This window comes from Vidua macroura, chromosome 5 (assembly GCF_024509145.1).
Source record: "Vidua macroura isolate BioBank_ID:100142 chromosome 5, ASM2450914v1, whole genome shotgun sequence".
NCBI lineage: Eukaryota > Metazoa > Chordata > Aves > Passeriformes > Viduidae > Vidua > Vidua macroura.
In genome coordinates this window covers 71,315,391-71,331,636 of record NC_071575.1, presented here as the reverse complement: position 1 = coordinate 71,331,636, position 16,246 = coordinate 71,315,391, and the positions used below count along the sequence as shown (strand labels likewise).

Sequence of the window (16,246 nt, the reverse complement as noted above, 5' to 3'; positions counted from 1 at the left end):
GGAATATTAGATATGGAATGTTAGATCTGGAATATGAGATCTGGAATATGAGATATGAAATGTTAGATCTGGAATATGAGATATGGAGTGTTAGATCTGGAATATGAGGTGTTCTGGCACAAGTTTCTAGAGAAACTTGGGTGCCCCTGGATCCCTGGAAGTGTCCAAGGCCAGGTTGGACAGGGCATGGAGCAGCCTGGGATAGTGGAAGGTGTTGGGGTTGGAAGGAGATGATTTTTGAGATCCCTTCCAACCCAAAACCATTCCATGAATCCATTTTTGGGCGAGGGTGGTTTGGGGGGACACAAAACCTGCAGTGAATTTTAGGGGTTCTGTAACCACTGGGTCTGGGATGTCATCAGGAATTATCTGTAAGGAGAAACAAACCATGACCAATAAAAAACATGGGAATTTGGCTGGGGAGTATTTCATGGGATGAGCTCTGGAAAAGCTGTAATTAATGAGGCAAGGCTGATTTAAATGCTGGTGGACAGGGCATGTGCTCCATGGATTTCTTTTTTAGATTTTGATTCATCCAAAATATGGCTTTTTGGGGTACTTTTGAAGAAGTTGTACAAAATACCCCAACAATTTCCAAGTAGTTTCCTGTATTTTTCCAGACACACCTGACATGCATGTGGGTTTTTTTTTTTTTTTTTTTTTTTGCATTCTTTCTGTTCAGCATTATGTAATAAATTTAATTTGGATTTTTTACATGCTTCAGGACATAGAAACAAAGGTAAGCAGTTGAATGTGGAAACAAGGGAAAATCCATACTTTTTAATGTATTCCTTGGGTGTTTGCTAAAAAAACCCAAAAAATTGATCTTGACAAAGGGAATCAAATCTTGCATCTGTACAATATGTGGTGTAATTGTTGTAATGACTTTTATTAGATAATTATTACTCACTAAAAATACTTAATTAAAAAATGCTGAACCTGGAAGATATTTCCATTGATAATTTAGGTGTTAAATTCTTCATAGCTTGTTAAAAATCCCTTATCTGCTATTTACACTGCAGGACTTACAGCTTTATATATTTTTCCTAAATTCCTCTGTGCATGTGTGCTTTTTAAATGTTTTTAAAATGCTTTTCTAATTTTTAATGAGTCTTTTTAATCCTTGAAAATGGGAAATACTGCAGATGAAAACTCAAAACCATCGATTTGCTGGGAGCAGTATCTCTTAAAAGAACACTCAGGTCATATTAGGATTGAAAATGTAAATATTTTAAATTATTCTATATTATTTTAGATTGTTGGACATGGGAGTGATTCTGTGGTCAAGTTTTTCAGCTCAGTGAATACTTGAACCAATCTGGGAGTTTCCAGAGGAGTGATTGCTGATTAAACAGAACAGGAGAGTTTTGGATGCACTCTTCAGCAATTATAGAAAAGGATTTTGTTCTTCCAAATATCCACCTGTTTAGAATTAGGTTTTCCTAAGTTTAGAAGTGATTTGCCAAGTTAATTCAAATTAAACCCAAAAATAAATCGCAGCCTGGTGCATTCTGGTGACGGTTCCAAATCCATTTGGGCAAACTCGGGCAGAGCTGTTGAGGAGGGGAGGAAAAAGCCCAGAACTATGGAAAATATCCTTGATTCAGTATTTTTATTATTCTGTTCCTTTTTTTTTTTAGGCCAGGCAGCTGGAAGAGAAGGACAGGGAGCTGAAGAAACACGATGCCTACTACAAAGAGCAGCTGGCTCGGCTGGAAGAGAGGGTAAAACCTTTTTTTTTCCCCTTTTAATGAACATTTTTTCCCCTTTTTTCCCCATTTCTGTTCATTTCTGCTCCTGGTTATATTTGCAAGATGACTTTTTTTAAGGAGATAAAGATTAAAATTCTGGCCAGAGGGGTTATTTTTATATTGCTTCTGCTGTTTCTGGCTTAATATTGACAAGGTGGAAGGTTTGATGGGAGAGTATTTGTTTCCTTTACTAACAAAGTTCTCACATTTGCTGTGGGATTTCATCTGTCATGGTAATTACAGACAGAAAAATGAAATAATGAGGTTATTTTATACCAACGCTGATGAAGAGCCAGTGGAAGTGAAGAAGTGTCACCAAGTAAAATAATTTAAATTAAAATAACAACAAAAAAAAAGTGAAGTGTGAAGGGACATAGTGAATTTCTGCTTTCAGTGGGTGGAATTAGTGACTCCTCCATCAGTACATGGAGAGTTTAATTTTAATTCCAAGTTTATATCATGTTTAAAAGGCACTTCTGTGTCTTTATCTCATCACAGACTTGAAATTAAACTGTAGAGAGCAGCTTGGGAAGCTGTGGGACTTGCTTACAGTGGCTTAACATATTGCTGTTAACATTCCTATTCTTTACAGGGTATTATTTTATAGGATGTTAATTTCAAATAATTACTGCTGTCATCATTTCCTGGCTCCCAGGTTGGTTGTAACCTCCAGCCTGAATACATTTGCCTCCTTTACCCCTCTCCCTTCTTCCTGAGCTTATATTTTGGTGATTAATTCCGATTTTTTTTTTTTTTTTTTTTTTTGGTGTTAGTTGGTTGTGAAAATTATTAACAAGATCCATATTCATTGATGGAGCTTAGCAGGCCAGAAGAAAACCCCTTGTTTTTCTGGATTAGGAGGAAGAACACGTTGCATAAATTATCAGGGTGTGTAATTGGTCTTAATGAATATTTTAAATGGAGGGTACATCCGACACCGTGTCGGTGTTTTGTCCTCCCTTTGTGAAGATGACATTAATGAAGTCCCCTGTTCTTGGCAATGAAAAAGAGTTTGAAAGGATGAGGGGAAATCAGTTTAATGATTCTAAATCAGTGCATTATTTAAACATATATTAAAATTATTTCGTCTATTTCATCTAAAATTTAAGATCCTCCACCAAAAAACTCCTCAGAACACTTTCATTTTTCTCCAGTCACTGGCTTGGTGTTAGAGGAAAAAGCTTCAGTGGGATTTTATCCAAACTGGATTTTTCTGGGTTGGTTGTAGCTATGCTCTAAGCATGGAATAATTCATGGCAAAAGATGTCTGATAAACCTTTCACCTTTTTTTACCTTTCATATCTTTTTTAGATGTTTTTCTTGGTCATTTTTTGCATTCATGTAGATCACTGGCACAGTGGCTTCACTTGCTCCTGTTAGAGAAGACTTCAATGTGTGTAAATACATTTTTGTGCTGTGCAAGGGAGATAATGAACTTTAAATAACTTTATTTGAGTTCTGCTGGAGTGCCACCCCCAGGGGATGTGAAATAGGAAATTCTGTTTCTCTGCTTGGATTGGAAATCCCTGAATTCCTTGTTTTATACCACGGGTGATGTTTGCTCTGCGTTCAGAGTGGAGTTTCTGTGGTACCAAGCCTTGTCTTCTCATTCTGACTCCTTATTTGTGAGGTAAAATCCTCTGCTTTTCCAAGTTGTCATCCACTTTGTCATCAAGGTAAATTTTCATCTCTCTCCCACACAAAAAAAGTGCTGTTCCAGCTCTGAGAGGAGCGAACTCTGTGTTCCAAACCTGACATGGAATTTCTTCAGAGAGGTGGAGATTTCAGAGTGAAAACCTGGACAAGCAGAGGGGTCACAGCTCCTGCAATCCCACCTTCCTGGGAGCTTCTGTGCTGGGAATTTTGAAAATTGGGATGGAAATAGACCTTTTAAAAAAAAGAAGGTCTGGAAATGACAGAGCATGGAAAGAGGCTGGTTTGTTGTTCCTCAACTTGTCCTGATTTCAGTGGAAGGTGCACAGAGACAGAGCTTGGGCTGCTCAGCAGAGGGGATTTTGGAACAGGAGGTGGGGTGGGAGCAAGTGGAGCTCGGAGAATTCATGTCAGGATGAAGAAATGTTCAATCCGAGTCTGTCACCTGTGACAAAGAATGCTAATTACAATCTCAGATCATCCCCACATCAAATAAGCACACTTTAAAAACACTTCAGTTATGCCTATGTGGTATTTCTGCCTGTTGCATCATGGAGTGTCAGAGCTCATCTCGATGATTAATTGGCTTTTTGATTATTTAGCCTTTTCAATTAGAAGCTTCGTATTTGTGTTCTTCAGTGCTGCTGAAAAAACAATGCAGACGTTGATAATAAAGGGAGATGACAACAGAACAGATTAGTGTCAGCACAGTGTGCTCCTTATGGAGAAAATTATCCATATTCAGTGCCAGATGAAGCCTGTCAATTATAAAATATTTCAGTGACTGAGGGAAGATGCTCAACCTTTACAGGGTATTAATACAGGACAAAATAACTGTGCACAAGTGACAGCTGCGATAGTAAAACATCAACAATTCTATTCTCAGGGGGAATAACTGTTCATAAATTTGGTTTATGTGCTAAAAACCTTTTGATACTTCCCCAAAACCCAGCAATTCCCTGAACAGCTGCCAGTGTTTCTAGGTCAAAGATAGCACATAAGCTATTAGTTATTACATGCTCCACAGCAACAGAGCAATAGCAGAGAGTTTAACAAAGCAGTTAAAGAACAGCCTTGCCCTGCTCTGCATCTGACTGGGGTGTGCAGCTGTGATTGAGGTTCCCATGTGGAGCTTGGAAGGGAATTTGTCACTGTTTTTCATTGTCCACCCAGGGGATGAAGGTGGTTCTTGACTACAGCAAAACTCAGAGATAAAACAGGGCTGAAGTCACTGAGTTTTTGTGCCCCAGGCTGTGTTAATTATTTACTTACAAGTGCAAGGTCCTGCACAAGGGTCAGGGCAATCCAAGCACAAATCCAGGCTGAGGGGAGAAAAGGATGGAAAGCAGCCCTGGGGGAAGGACTTGGTGATTTTGATGAAGGAGAAGCTGGACATGCCCTGGCCACGAGCATTGGGATCCAGAAGCCCCTGTGGGCAGCAGGGGAGGGAATTCTGTCCCTGTGTCCCTGTGCTCAGGTGAGACCCCACCTGCAGAGCTGCCCCAGCCCTGGGGACAACAGCAGCAGCACCTGGAGCTGCTGGAGAGAGCCCAGAGGAATCCATGGAGCTGCTCCAGGGCTGGAGTCAGGCTGGGGGTGCTCACCTGGAGAGGAGAAGGATCCAGGGAGAGCTTCCAGCACATTCCAGGCCCTAAAGGGACTCCAGGAGAGCTGCAGAGGGACTGGGGACAAGGCCTGCAGGGACAGGACCCAGGGAATGGCTCCCACTGCCAGAGGGCAGGGATGGATGGGATCTTGGGAATTGGGAATTCCTGGCTGGGCTGGAATTGCCAGAGCAGCTGGGGCTGCCCCTGCATCCCTGGAATGTCCAAGGCCAGGCTGGACACTGGGGCTGGAGCAGCCTGGGACAGTGGGAGGTGTCCCTGCCATGGCAGGGGTGGCACTGGGTGATCCTGGTGGTCTTTTCTAACCCAAACCATTCTGTGACTTTCTAAGGAGAAAATAAATCTGTTTTAGAACAGATAAGAGCCCCAGTGTGAAATCAGAGCCCTTTTTCAGGGAAGGCCATTCCTGCCCTGTGTGCCACATGCTCAGGATCTCTGTCCTTACTCATGCACTTCCCTGTAACTGAAGCTGTTCCATTTCTGGCATTTATAGCAAAAATTGTTGATATCTTCACTCCCTTGTCCCTCTAATTCCAGTGGAGAGGTGCAGTATTTTTGCCTGGTTTCAGTGCCAGTTCCAAGCCCCAGTGTCCATAGACTTTCTTCATAACCAGCTCTGTATCTCCAGTGTCCCTTTGCTGTGCAGTTCCAGCCCCACCAACACTTGCACACAATTTCCATGCAGAGCAGATGACATCCCAGTTTTCCTTCACCCCTTGGCTTTTGCTTTACAACATTTCTTATGAAGGGCACATGGCCCTCTCCTGCTTCTCGCTGTAGTTTTGGCATCACACAGACACTCAGTGAGCTGTGTCTGCTCCTGCTCTATCTCTGAGACTGATGGGACTCCCCAGTTCCAATTTCCTCCAGCAAGCCCAGCTATTTTCATGTTGCACTGCTTCCTAATGCTAATATGCATCATTAGGAGGATCCTGCCCCAAGTCATGGCAGCAGAAGGAAATTAATTTTAATACCCTGCTGTATGACACAACTACTTAGTTTATCAGTGTGAATGAGCAAGATATGGATCCCCATATTAATCATAATATTTTCCACTGGAGCCAAGTTTCTGTGCTCCTGTGTTTCCTAGAAATACTTTTGAGTGTTGAGCAGTTTGGTGTGAATGTGGTTGTGGGGTTAGGCAATAGGATTATCCTGGAGCACGAATCTCAGAGAGCTGGGAAGGGGCTGAGCCTGGAGCAAAGGAGGCTCAGGGGGGACCTTGTGGCTCTGCACAAGTCCCTGCCAGGAGGGGACAGCCGGGGGGATCGGGCTGTGCTCCAGGGAACAGGGACAGGAGGAGAGGGAACGGCCTCAGGCCGGGCCAGGGGAGGTTTGGAAATTGGGAAAATTCCTTTCCTAAAAGGGCTGTGCAGCCCTGGCAGAGATGGAGTCCCCATCCCTGGAGGGATTTAAACAACCTGAAGATGAGACACTTGGGGCTTGCTGGTGGCCTTGATGATCTCAGAGATCATCAGATTTCAGATTCCCAACCTAGAAAATTCCATGATTCTGCCATTCTGCAGGAATGTTCTGGCCCATTCCACAGCCCCCACACAGCCTTGTGGTGGGGCTGTGGAATGGGCCAGGAACTGTCAGAGCAGTGAGTTCTGGGCTGTTAAAGGTGTGGTGAATCCAAGGTAACACTGAAACCTCCGAATTCCTACAGATTGGCAGAATTGTGGAATTTTCTAGGTTGGAAATCTGAAATCTGATGATCTCTGAGATCATCAAGGCCACCAGCAAGCCACCAGCATATCCCCAAGTGTCTCATCTTTAGGTTGTTTGAATCCCTCCAGGGATGGGGACTCCATCTCTGCCAGGGCTGCACAGCCCTTTTAGGAAAGGAATTGAATAGAAAAAGCCTTGTGGTGGGGCTGTGGTGACCTTTGTGTGGGGACATTGCTGCTCCACAGAGGGCTCAGTGCCAGATCCCAGCCTGGGGATGCAGACTAAATTCAGGAAATGTTGATGCACTTCTCTGCATCCGTTTTTCCCCTGCCTTAAATGTCGAGGAAGGATTTGCAAGTCCCAAGCTCGGCACTTAATTTGGGGATTCTGCTTTCCATGAAGGCTGTCAAGGAGCATTAACCTTAAGGTAGGATGAGCACACAGAGCACAAAGCTCTGAGCTGATGGCACATTCTATCCCAGGTGTTAAATGGTATTATCCATCCTGCTTGCTACAGTAAATAGGATTTTGCTATTATGATGTGTCAGGATTTTCAGAGAAATCAAATTTACTAGACACTAAACTGCCATCCTCACTGCTGAGCAGCTTTATTCTGGGATCTTGTATTCATCCTAATCCTGTTGGTAGGAAATGCTTATACCAATTGTGTGTGGAAATTATAACTTAATGATCTCTTCCTTATTCTATTCAAGGCTTAGGATGGCCCAACATGCTCTGCAGTGATAGCCCCAGTGCTGAGCAGAGGAGCTGATCTGCAGCTTCCTAGCCAGGAATTGGCTTTTGTGGGAGTTGCTCATCAGCACAAGTGCTCAGGTGCCAGCCCCACATTTGTTCAGATGCTTCAGAGCCTTGTTTACCTTTTCAGATCCCAACAAGTCAGTAATCAGAAGCTTTTTGCTGGGCTTTTTGTAAAGTGGAGTTTGCAAGATGTAGATAGCAGAGGGGGGACTGGTACAAAGCAGGATAATAACCACAAACATTTTCGTTCCCTACAAGGTAATTTAGCAATTTAAAGGGTTTATTTTTTGTTTCTATTTGTGTTCAGTTATCAGTCTGTTTACTCTTCGTGATCTCACGTGGCTGTAGCAGCGAGAATTCCACAAGCAGAGGATGATTCTGCTCTCACCTCTCAGAGTGTTTAGAAGTGTGTATTTGCCAGAGCAAACATGTTTACTCTCCCCACATTTGTGTGCATTCCTTCACACGTTCCAAAGCCAGCTAGCAGGGATGTAGGTGCATGTTTGGAGACTTGAGGCTGGATCCAGCCAAGTAGGAAATTATTTTGGCTGATGAGCACTTAGGGAGGAGGCAGGGACAGCTCAACAAACCTGGTGTCTTGTTCCCATGAAGGCATGGAATTACTCCAATATTCCCTAAATATCCGTGGTTTGAAAGAAAATAGTTCCATCATTCCCACTCTGCTCCTATTTTTGAGATACTCTCGGTGTTTGTGTCCTGTTTCTATTTGCCTGGCTCTATTTCTCTTTCTGTATCAAATAAATAAATGTATATATGCACCCACATGCACAGAGTCAATACTTTAACTCTATTTCCAAGCACTTTTCCAATAGAAGCAATAAAATACATTACAGCTTCCATGTGATGAATTCCACCGACTGCCATATCACCTCATTGTTAATGAATTGTGTTATTTCTGTGGAGTTAGTGGGGCCTGTTCCTTTTTAAATGGATATTCAGCTGCCACAGCGACTTCTTGCAGCTCTCCCAAATCGCTGTGGTGGGAGACCTGAGGAGAAAATCAAGATATATTAATTTCTCATTTTGTACTTGGGCCAAGAGACTTCTCTGTGTCTCAGCTCATGTGCTGCACCAGGGAGATAAAAGTAGGAGTTCATCAGACTTTCCCAGTGCTTTGTATTTCCACATTGCTCCTGAAAAACCACCCTTTTAGCACTGACCAGAGCGTAATGTTTTTGTCAGTTTAGCATAATAAAGCTGTCAACCCACCCTGTGATCTTGCCAACATTAGAAAATTCCTCGTTTCAGATTTCGTTCTGTTTGGGGGACAGAGCTTTTGTTGAATTGCTTCTTGCCTGGCAGGTTGAGATTAGGAAACTTGCTACCAATTACAATATCTGAAACCTCCACCTGATTGACAGCCCGGGCTGGAGTGTTGGATTTAATGCTCTGCCTCCATATCTTGCCCAGCCACAATCATTATTCTGAACAATTGGGTCTCAGCCTTGATTTCATTTTTTTCCTCCTCATAATCTTCTATTTACCCTTTCTGACTAAGTAGCTGTTTATTATTAAACATGCATTTTTTCCCCCGAGTGCACCAAAAATGCAGAGTTTCATGTTTGCTATGGAAAAGACCTGCTTCAGTCTCATCTTTCACTATCACATATCCAATCAATAGCAAGGCTGAAATGCTGCTTAATAACAAAATGAGGAGTTGTCCCACACTGAATAGCAGCTATTGATGTTTCTCTAAATGTTTGTATATAGATTATTTTGCATTATATATGTGTGTCTTTATAGACAACAAAAAAACCCCACGATAACAAATATTCCAGGATTTTTCCTGCTGTGCACTAAGACACCTGATAACTTTTAACGTGGAACCACAGTTTCATACAGGTTTTTGGGAGAAAAAAAAAAAAAAAAAAAAAAAAAAAGAAAAGGTTTAGAAAGATTTCTGATTATGTTGTAGTTTCAGTTCAAGGAAAAATAAGACTTAATTCCATGTTTCTGTTTTGGAAGAATCAGCACAAGTCCAAGGGGTGATGGTATCTGGGTGGAAACTGATAACTCAGAGCCCTTGTGTTTATAGAATCACAGATTAATGTGGGTTGGAAGGCACCTAAAAGCTCATCCAGCTCCACCCCCTGCCATGGGCAGGGACACCTTCCACTATCCCAGGTTACCCCAAACAATCTGGGAATGTTCCCCTGGAGAAGGGAAGGATCCAGGGAGAGCTTCCAGCACATTCCAGGCCCTAAAGGGGCTCCAGGAGAGCTGCAGAGGGACTGGGGACAAGGCCTGCAGGGACAGGACACAGGGAATGGCTCCCAGTGCCAGAGGGCAGGGATGGATGGGATCTTGGGAACTGGGAATTCCTGGCTGGAATTGAATTCCCAGAGCAGCTGGGGCTGCCCCTGCATCCCTGGAATGTCCAAGGCCAGGCTGGACACTGGGGCTGGAGCAGCCTGGGACAGTGAAATCCCAGTGAAGCCAAGTTTATCCATCACCAGTCACTTTTTGAGTCAAAATTCCAGCATTTCCTCAGCCCCCCTGGTGATTGTGGGGTTTTTTTTGAGTGTAGCTTCATCTGAGTTTTTCCCTTTCTCCTTCTTCCAGAGCAAAGAAAAGCTGTCACGAGAGGGAAGCGTTTTAAATAGGCAAAAAGGACCAAATGGAAGGAGTTTTTTGAATGTTAAAAGCTGTGTTTATCGCTTTGCATAGGATATGGCAAAATGTTTTAACATATGGGGAGTTAATGAATAAGCAGCTTTTGCTTCACCCGGGTCTGTTCCCTCCTCCCACCATCTTCCCATCACAAGCTGAAGTTTGGGAACAAATACTGTGCTACATTAATGTTGGATTAAAGCAACCCTCGGGGAGGATTTCTTAGTTGAGGTAACATAATTAGAAATGATTACAACTCTAAATTGAAGTGACCATTCCCCTGTGCTGGCCCTGCTGAGGGACATCAAATCAGAGGGGCTGGAGCGTGTCCAGGTCCAAGGAATGGAGCTGGGAAGGGTCTGGAGCACCAGGAGAGGCTGAGGGAGCTGGGAAGGGGCTGAGCCTGGAGCAAAGGAGGCTCAGGGGGGACCTTGTGGCTCTGCACAAGTCCCTGCCAGGAGGGGACATCCTAAACCTTCCCATTCTCCCCTTTCACGGGATCATGGAACGGTTTGGGTGAGAAGGGAGTTGAAGGATCACCCAGTGCCACCCCGTGCCACAGACAGGGACATCTTCCACCATCCCAGGGTGCTCCAAGCCCCGTCCAACCTGGCCTTGGAATAAAGACGGGGTTTGAGTGATGGGAGCATTCCCCAGCCCCACTGAGGGGATGGAGAGGGTCCAGGGAATGGAGCTGGGAAGGGTCTGGAGAGGCTGAGGGAGCTGGGAAGGGGCTGAGCCTGGAGCAAAGGAGGCTCAGGGGGGACCTTGTGGCTCTGCACAAGTCCCTGACAGGAGGGGACAGCCGGGGGGGTCGGGCTGTGCTCCAGGGAACAGGGACAGGAGGAGAGGGAACGGCCTCAGGCTGGGCCAGGGGAGGGTCTGGGGGCATTTTGGGAAAATTCCTTCCTGGAAAGGGCTGCCCACCCTGGCAGAGGTGGAGTGCCCATTCCTGGAGGGATTTCAAAGCCCTGTGCATGTGGCACTTGGGGACATGGGCAGTGGTGGCCTTGGCAGTGCTGGGAATGGTTGGACTTGATGACCTCAGAGGGGTTTTCCAACCTTAATGATTTTCTGATTAGAGGAAAACACTCCCTTTTTGCCTAAGCATTAGTTAGTAATTATTCTCATTAGAGAGCAATAATGTTTATGAGAAAATATGCTTTTTTAAAAATTGTAAATAATCCTGCAAACCCAATGGCTGAAATAATGGAATCATAAGAACACTCTTCCTTTATTACAGGAAGACTCACTGCCTTCATTTTCACTGCTGTCACTCTGAGTGATATTTTAATTTTTCCTGCCCCTAAAAATAGTCCAGTCCCATAACTGATAGATAAATTAGAGAATCCCCAGGAAATGCTGCTCAGTGTTTCTATTTGCCAGCACAATAAATGCAGAAGGCAATAAATGTCCTCTTACATCAAGAGGAGGCGGGTAATGAGTAAATGATGGGAAAAGGGATTTAGAAAATAAATGATCATTCCAATCTAAGTTGAAAAACAATTTATTAATAACTTGGCCTTCAGTGGGAGAGAGGGATCTGTGCAGCCAGAGGAGATGGAGGTGGACCACTGACATCTGGCAGCGATGGATTTTTGGGAAGTTGATTTAGGTTTATGAACAATAAGCTGTGACTTAGACCCAGCTTTTTCCATATGAGTTTTGCTGGTTCACCATTGTGTTACAGGAAAAAAAAAAAAAAAAAAAAGATGTAATTTTTGTTTCTGTAATTTAAACACAGAGGATGTTGGGTTTGGGGAAAGCTTTGTTTAAAGGATACAGCTTTTACAATGCTTGAGGAAATCTGGGTTCTGCACCACGTCCTGCTCTGAGTTTATCATTTTTTCACCTCATTTTGTTGTGCTTGTATGTGCAGGAGGTCAAGCCCTGCTCAGGAGCAGTTGTGTCCAGTGGCAATATCCTTTAAATCGGGGAGAGTCTGGCCACAGTGAGAGCTGAACCAAAATCCTGGCATGTGACCCCAGTGCAGAGAGAAGAGAGCTGCACTGTGGGAAATGGATTGGTAGAGAATTCTCAAAGCCTGACAGAAAGCTCTCACAGTGTGCAGCTGTATGCAAACCTTGAGATGAGAAATGCTGGCTTAGAAATGCCCTGGAATGGGACAGACATTGCTGAGAGAGAAATGGAACTGGAAACAAGTTTCAAAGGGTGGCCTTGCAAATCAGACTGGAGACTTTGGAGAAATAGAACTGTGAAAGATGCATTGCAGTAGGACCCACGAGGGGTGATTTTAGAGCATTGGCTTTAAGGCATCGACAGCATGGTGTGGCTAAAGCTGACAGACCAAGAAACACTTACAATGTGTTGTAATTAGGAAATAATTGGCTTCTGATTGTGGTGGTGTGAATGATAAAATCTGTATTGTGTCACCCTTCATGTGAGACTGAAAATGGAATAATAAATGGAATAAAACACCTCTCAGCTGCCCCATCTCTGGGTTAGAAAAGAGCTTAATCTGATACTGCACCAGCTCTTTCTAACATTACCTGTGACACAGATCCCAGCTTTGGCCAGGCTTGGCCACAGGAATGAAAGTTTAAGTAAAGGTTTTTTTTTTTTGCCTTGAGAATTCTCTACAAAAAGCAAAATTCTGTATTTTTCTGTGTTTTGTGAGACTCCCTTGAAACTGAAACACTGAATTTAACACTGGGAGAAGGGAATTCTCATTAAAGATGATCAGAGGGAGTTGTAGGAAGAAAATGGCAGAAAATAGGAGAGAAGAGAGAAAATCAGTAATGGACTTGGTGGCAAGCCTAGTGACAGCTTCTTTGCAGCCAAATTTTTGCTTTAAAGAGCAAAACCAATTGGTCTTGGGCACTGCAAATTTCCTTCAAAATCTCTGACCCCCTAATCTTTCAGGAGAGATGAGATGGCATCAATTTCTGTATTTGTGAGATCCTCCTGGAAAAAATAATGTGCCATTTTTACACTAAACCTTGCAAGGTGGAAGTTTCTTCTCTTTTTTTATTCTGATTTAACTTTTTTCCACCCTCTTTGCGGGTTCTGTGTCTGCCACCAGCTCGATGTGGAATAGGCCCAGCTCTGCTCAGCTGGGCTCCTCGTTGGTCTTGGTTTTAATTGGGAATTTGACAGAGCAGAAGTGGCTGAACCCTCAGAGCTGGGGACAGAAATGACCCTTTTAAATCAGAAATGCTGGTGCTGATGGCATGTTCAGCCCCTCCAGTGTGTCAGGGAGAAATGAAAATTCCTAGATCTCACTCCTTTGGAACCAAAAGCATTTTCATACCTGAGAGCTGGGACTTTTCAATGCAGATCTATTCACATGCATATTGCTGTGCCTCTAAAGGCCTTTCCTTTTGAAACAGGGGAGCACAATCATGTGTTTGGAATCAGGAGATGCTCTCCTGCCACTTCAGAAGTCTTGAATTTTTTCCCCCCATGTCAGGGAGTTTAACCCTTTGCAGGCCAGAATCACTCAGGGAATTTATGCACAGGGAAACAGCAAAGCAGAGCTGTGGTAATTAGGAATCAAATCCAAATGAACCATAGCAGAGGAGTTCAAACATTTGTCTGATTCTCAGAAGAGAGTTATGATTGTTTTCAATGTCTTACCTTTTTCATATCTGGTACCACCTTAATCCAGTTCAGAGATTTTTTTTTTTTCTGCAACAAAAATTGTCTATTTATCAACTTAAATCTCAAAGAAGATATACTCTGCTTCCCACAGTCTGAGACAATAATGCAGAATATTTTCTGTTGTTTGGTTCCATATGTGTTTTTAAAAGCACTGCAGATAATTTTTGTTCCATGCCAGCTCTGATGTCTGTTCATGCCAAGCTTCCTATGGATTTCAGGAGTTCAGAGAATCGTGGAATCAGAATGGTTTGGGTTGGAAAAGACCTCAAAGCTCATCCAGTTCCAACCCCACAGATCCTTCCACTGTCCCAGGCTGCTCCAAGCCCTGTCCAGCCTGGCCTTGGACATTCCAGGGATGCAGGGGGGCAGCCTCAGCTGCACTGGCAATTCCAGCCCAGGGCCTCACTGGAACTGCTTCTGTTTCATCCTTGGGGAAAATCCCCATTTTTTCACTGCCTCAGTTTCAGCAGGCAAGAGAAGAGCAGTGGAACCATCCAGATATTGAATGAATTCTCTGATAAATTCTGTGCAAAGAGGCAGCACACAATTCATTATTTATCCAGAGACATGAGTTAAAATGTGCAATCTTTTCCTGTAACCATTTTATTCAGCAACTTGTGAGGGCGTGATTTTGAATGGTTATTTACTCATTTCTGGCACTCCTTGTCTGACATGTGTGCATCCTACTTCCCTTTTTGGATCAGATTCCAGCTTTTAAGATGAGGAATTGTTGTTTGTCATATTGGGCAGCCCCTGTTTCACGTGGATTGGCTGTGCAGTGCAGTGAAACACCAAAATGCAGGTTAGAAAAGTGAATATTAGGGACTGTTCTGGGTTAGACTGAAATAACTCATGCATCAGTTTTCAACAAACCCCACTCTGTGGTATTTCCACACACTGGATGTGTGTGTGGGTTTTTGAGATTACAGCAGTAATAGGAAGATTTTCCCTCCTTTTCTCATTCCCATCTCCTGCTGGTTTCCAGTTTCTAGAGCTTTGCATTCAGCAGGTAAAGCTGGAAGAGGACACAACATACCAAAAAAAAAAAAAAAAAAACCAAACAAAAAACCCCACCTTTTTGGAAGATCTGGATTGCCTTTGTAAAGAGGAAGAGGGGAGGGAATTCTGTCCCTGTGCTCAGGTGAGACCCCACCTGCAGAGCTGCCCCAGCCCTGGGGACAACAGCAGCAGCACCTGGAGCTGCTGGAGAGATTCCAGAGGAATCCATGGAGCTGCTCCAGGGCTGGAGCCAGGCTGGGAGAGCTGGGGGTGCTCAGCTGGAGAGGAGAAGGATCCAGGGAGAGCTTCCAGCACATTCCAGGCCCTAAAGGGGCTCCAGGAGAGCTGCAGAGGGACTGGGGACAAGGCCTGCAGGGACAGGACCCAGGGAATGGCTCCCACTGCCAGAGGGCAGCGATGGATGGGAGATTGGGAATTGGGAATTCCTGGCTGGGCTGGAATTGCCAGAGCAGCTGGGGCTGCCCCTGCATCCCTGGAATGTCCAAGGCCAGGCTGGACACTGGGGCTGGAGCAGCCTGGGACAGTGGGAGGTGGCCCTGCCATGGCAGGGGTGGAATGAGATGAGCTTCAAGGTCCCTTCCCACCCAAACCATCCTGTTATTCTTTAAGAAGAAAATCAAAGTTGTTTTGGCATGAAAGGAGAGCCCCAGTGTGAAATCAGGGATACCATTCCCTGTGTGCCAGAGCTCAGGAGCTCTGTCCTTACTCTGTGCACTTTCCTGTAGCTGAAACTGTTCCATTTGCTGTCTTTAAATCAAAAACTGTTGATATATTTTCTCCCATGTCCCTCTCATTCCTCTGAATAGGTGCAGTATTTTTTGACTTTACACTTCCAAAGAATTCCTTGCCAGCCGAGCACGCCCCGTGAAACAAATCCAGCCCAGAGTGTATTCCTTACACCTCTCAAAGAGCTTTCATGAGCCTCCTTACTTCTGAAGAGTTTCTGCTGCTCCTGTCACTGAATTTTTTGGAAACTTTCTTTAATTATCTGTTTAAAATAATGTGCAGAACGCTGATGGTTTGAGAATCTCTTGTGGCTGAGCAGGCAGGAGCTTTTCAGTGGGATCTCAGCTGAGCAAAACAAAATAATGCTGTGTATAGGTGAGATGAGTTATTGGATAATAGTAGAGGTTGGGCTTCCTTTTGTTAGAAAATGTGCAGAAATTGGGTTTTTTAAAGGCTTTTGAAAAAGCAGTAAATGACCCTTTTAAATTCAGAAAACATCAGTGAATTTTTTTCTTTGAATTGTTGCCATGAAGTGACAAGAGATTATTTCAGGTACTTGTAAAATTGAAAGAACTTCATGAAAACCTGAAAAATCCTTACAAGACCTGTGCTTTTATATGGGAAAATCAGGTGTAAAGTGCTGTGTGTGTTTGTACCATGCAGCATGTGGGATATTTTTGAAGTGGGAGTTTTACCAGTGGTTGACAGAACAAGGATTTAGTGCAAGTGTTTGAGGGGACCTTTGATGTCTTTTTACTGCAGTAGTTGATGCAATTAAAAGTTTTCAGA

At 43.8% G+C, this 16,246-nt stretch overlaps 1 protein-coding gene across 4 annotated transcripts in view; it reads left to right on the top strand.

Annotated features, from left to right (window-relative positions):
* The window catches only part of CHCHD3 (coiled-coil-helix-coiled-coil-helix domain containing 3), a 131,303-nt gene that overhangs the window by 76,137 nt on the left and 38,920 nt on the right, over nt 1–16,246 (top strand). For 3 of the 4 annotated variants that reach the window (XR_008437352.1, XM_053978847.1, XM_053978849.1), the window contains exons 5-6: nt 725–739; nt 1,641–1,724. Coding sequence is in view for 3 of the 4 variants with exons in the window: in XM_053978847.1 (XP_053834822.1) it covers nt 725–739; nt 1,641–1,724 (99 nt within the window). In the remaining variant the exon portion in view is untranslated. The remainder of the gene's footprint in view (nt 1–724; nt 740–1,640; nt 1,725–16,246) is intronic. The other variant, XM_053978850.1, reaches the window with a different exon arrangement.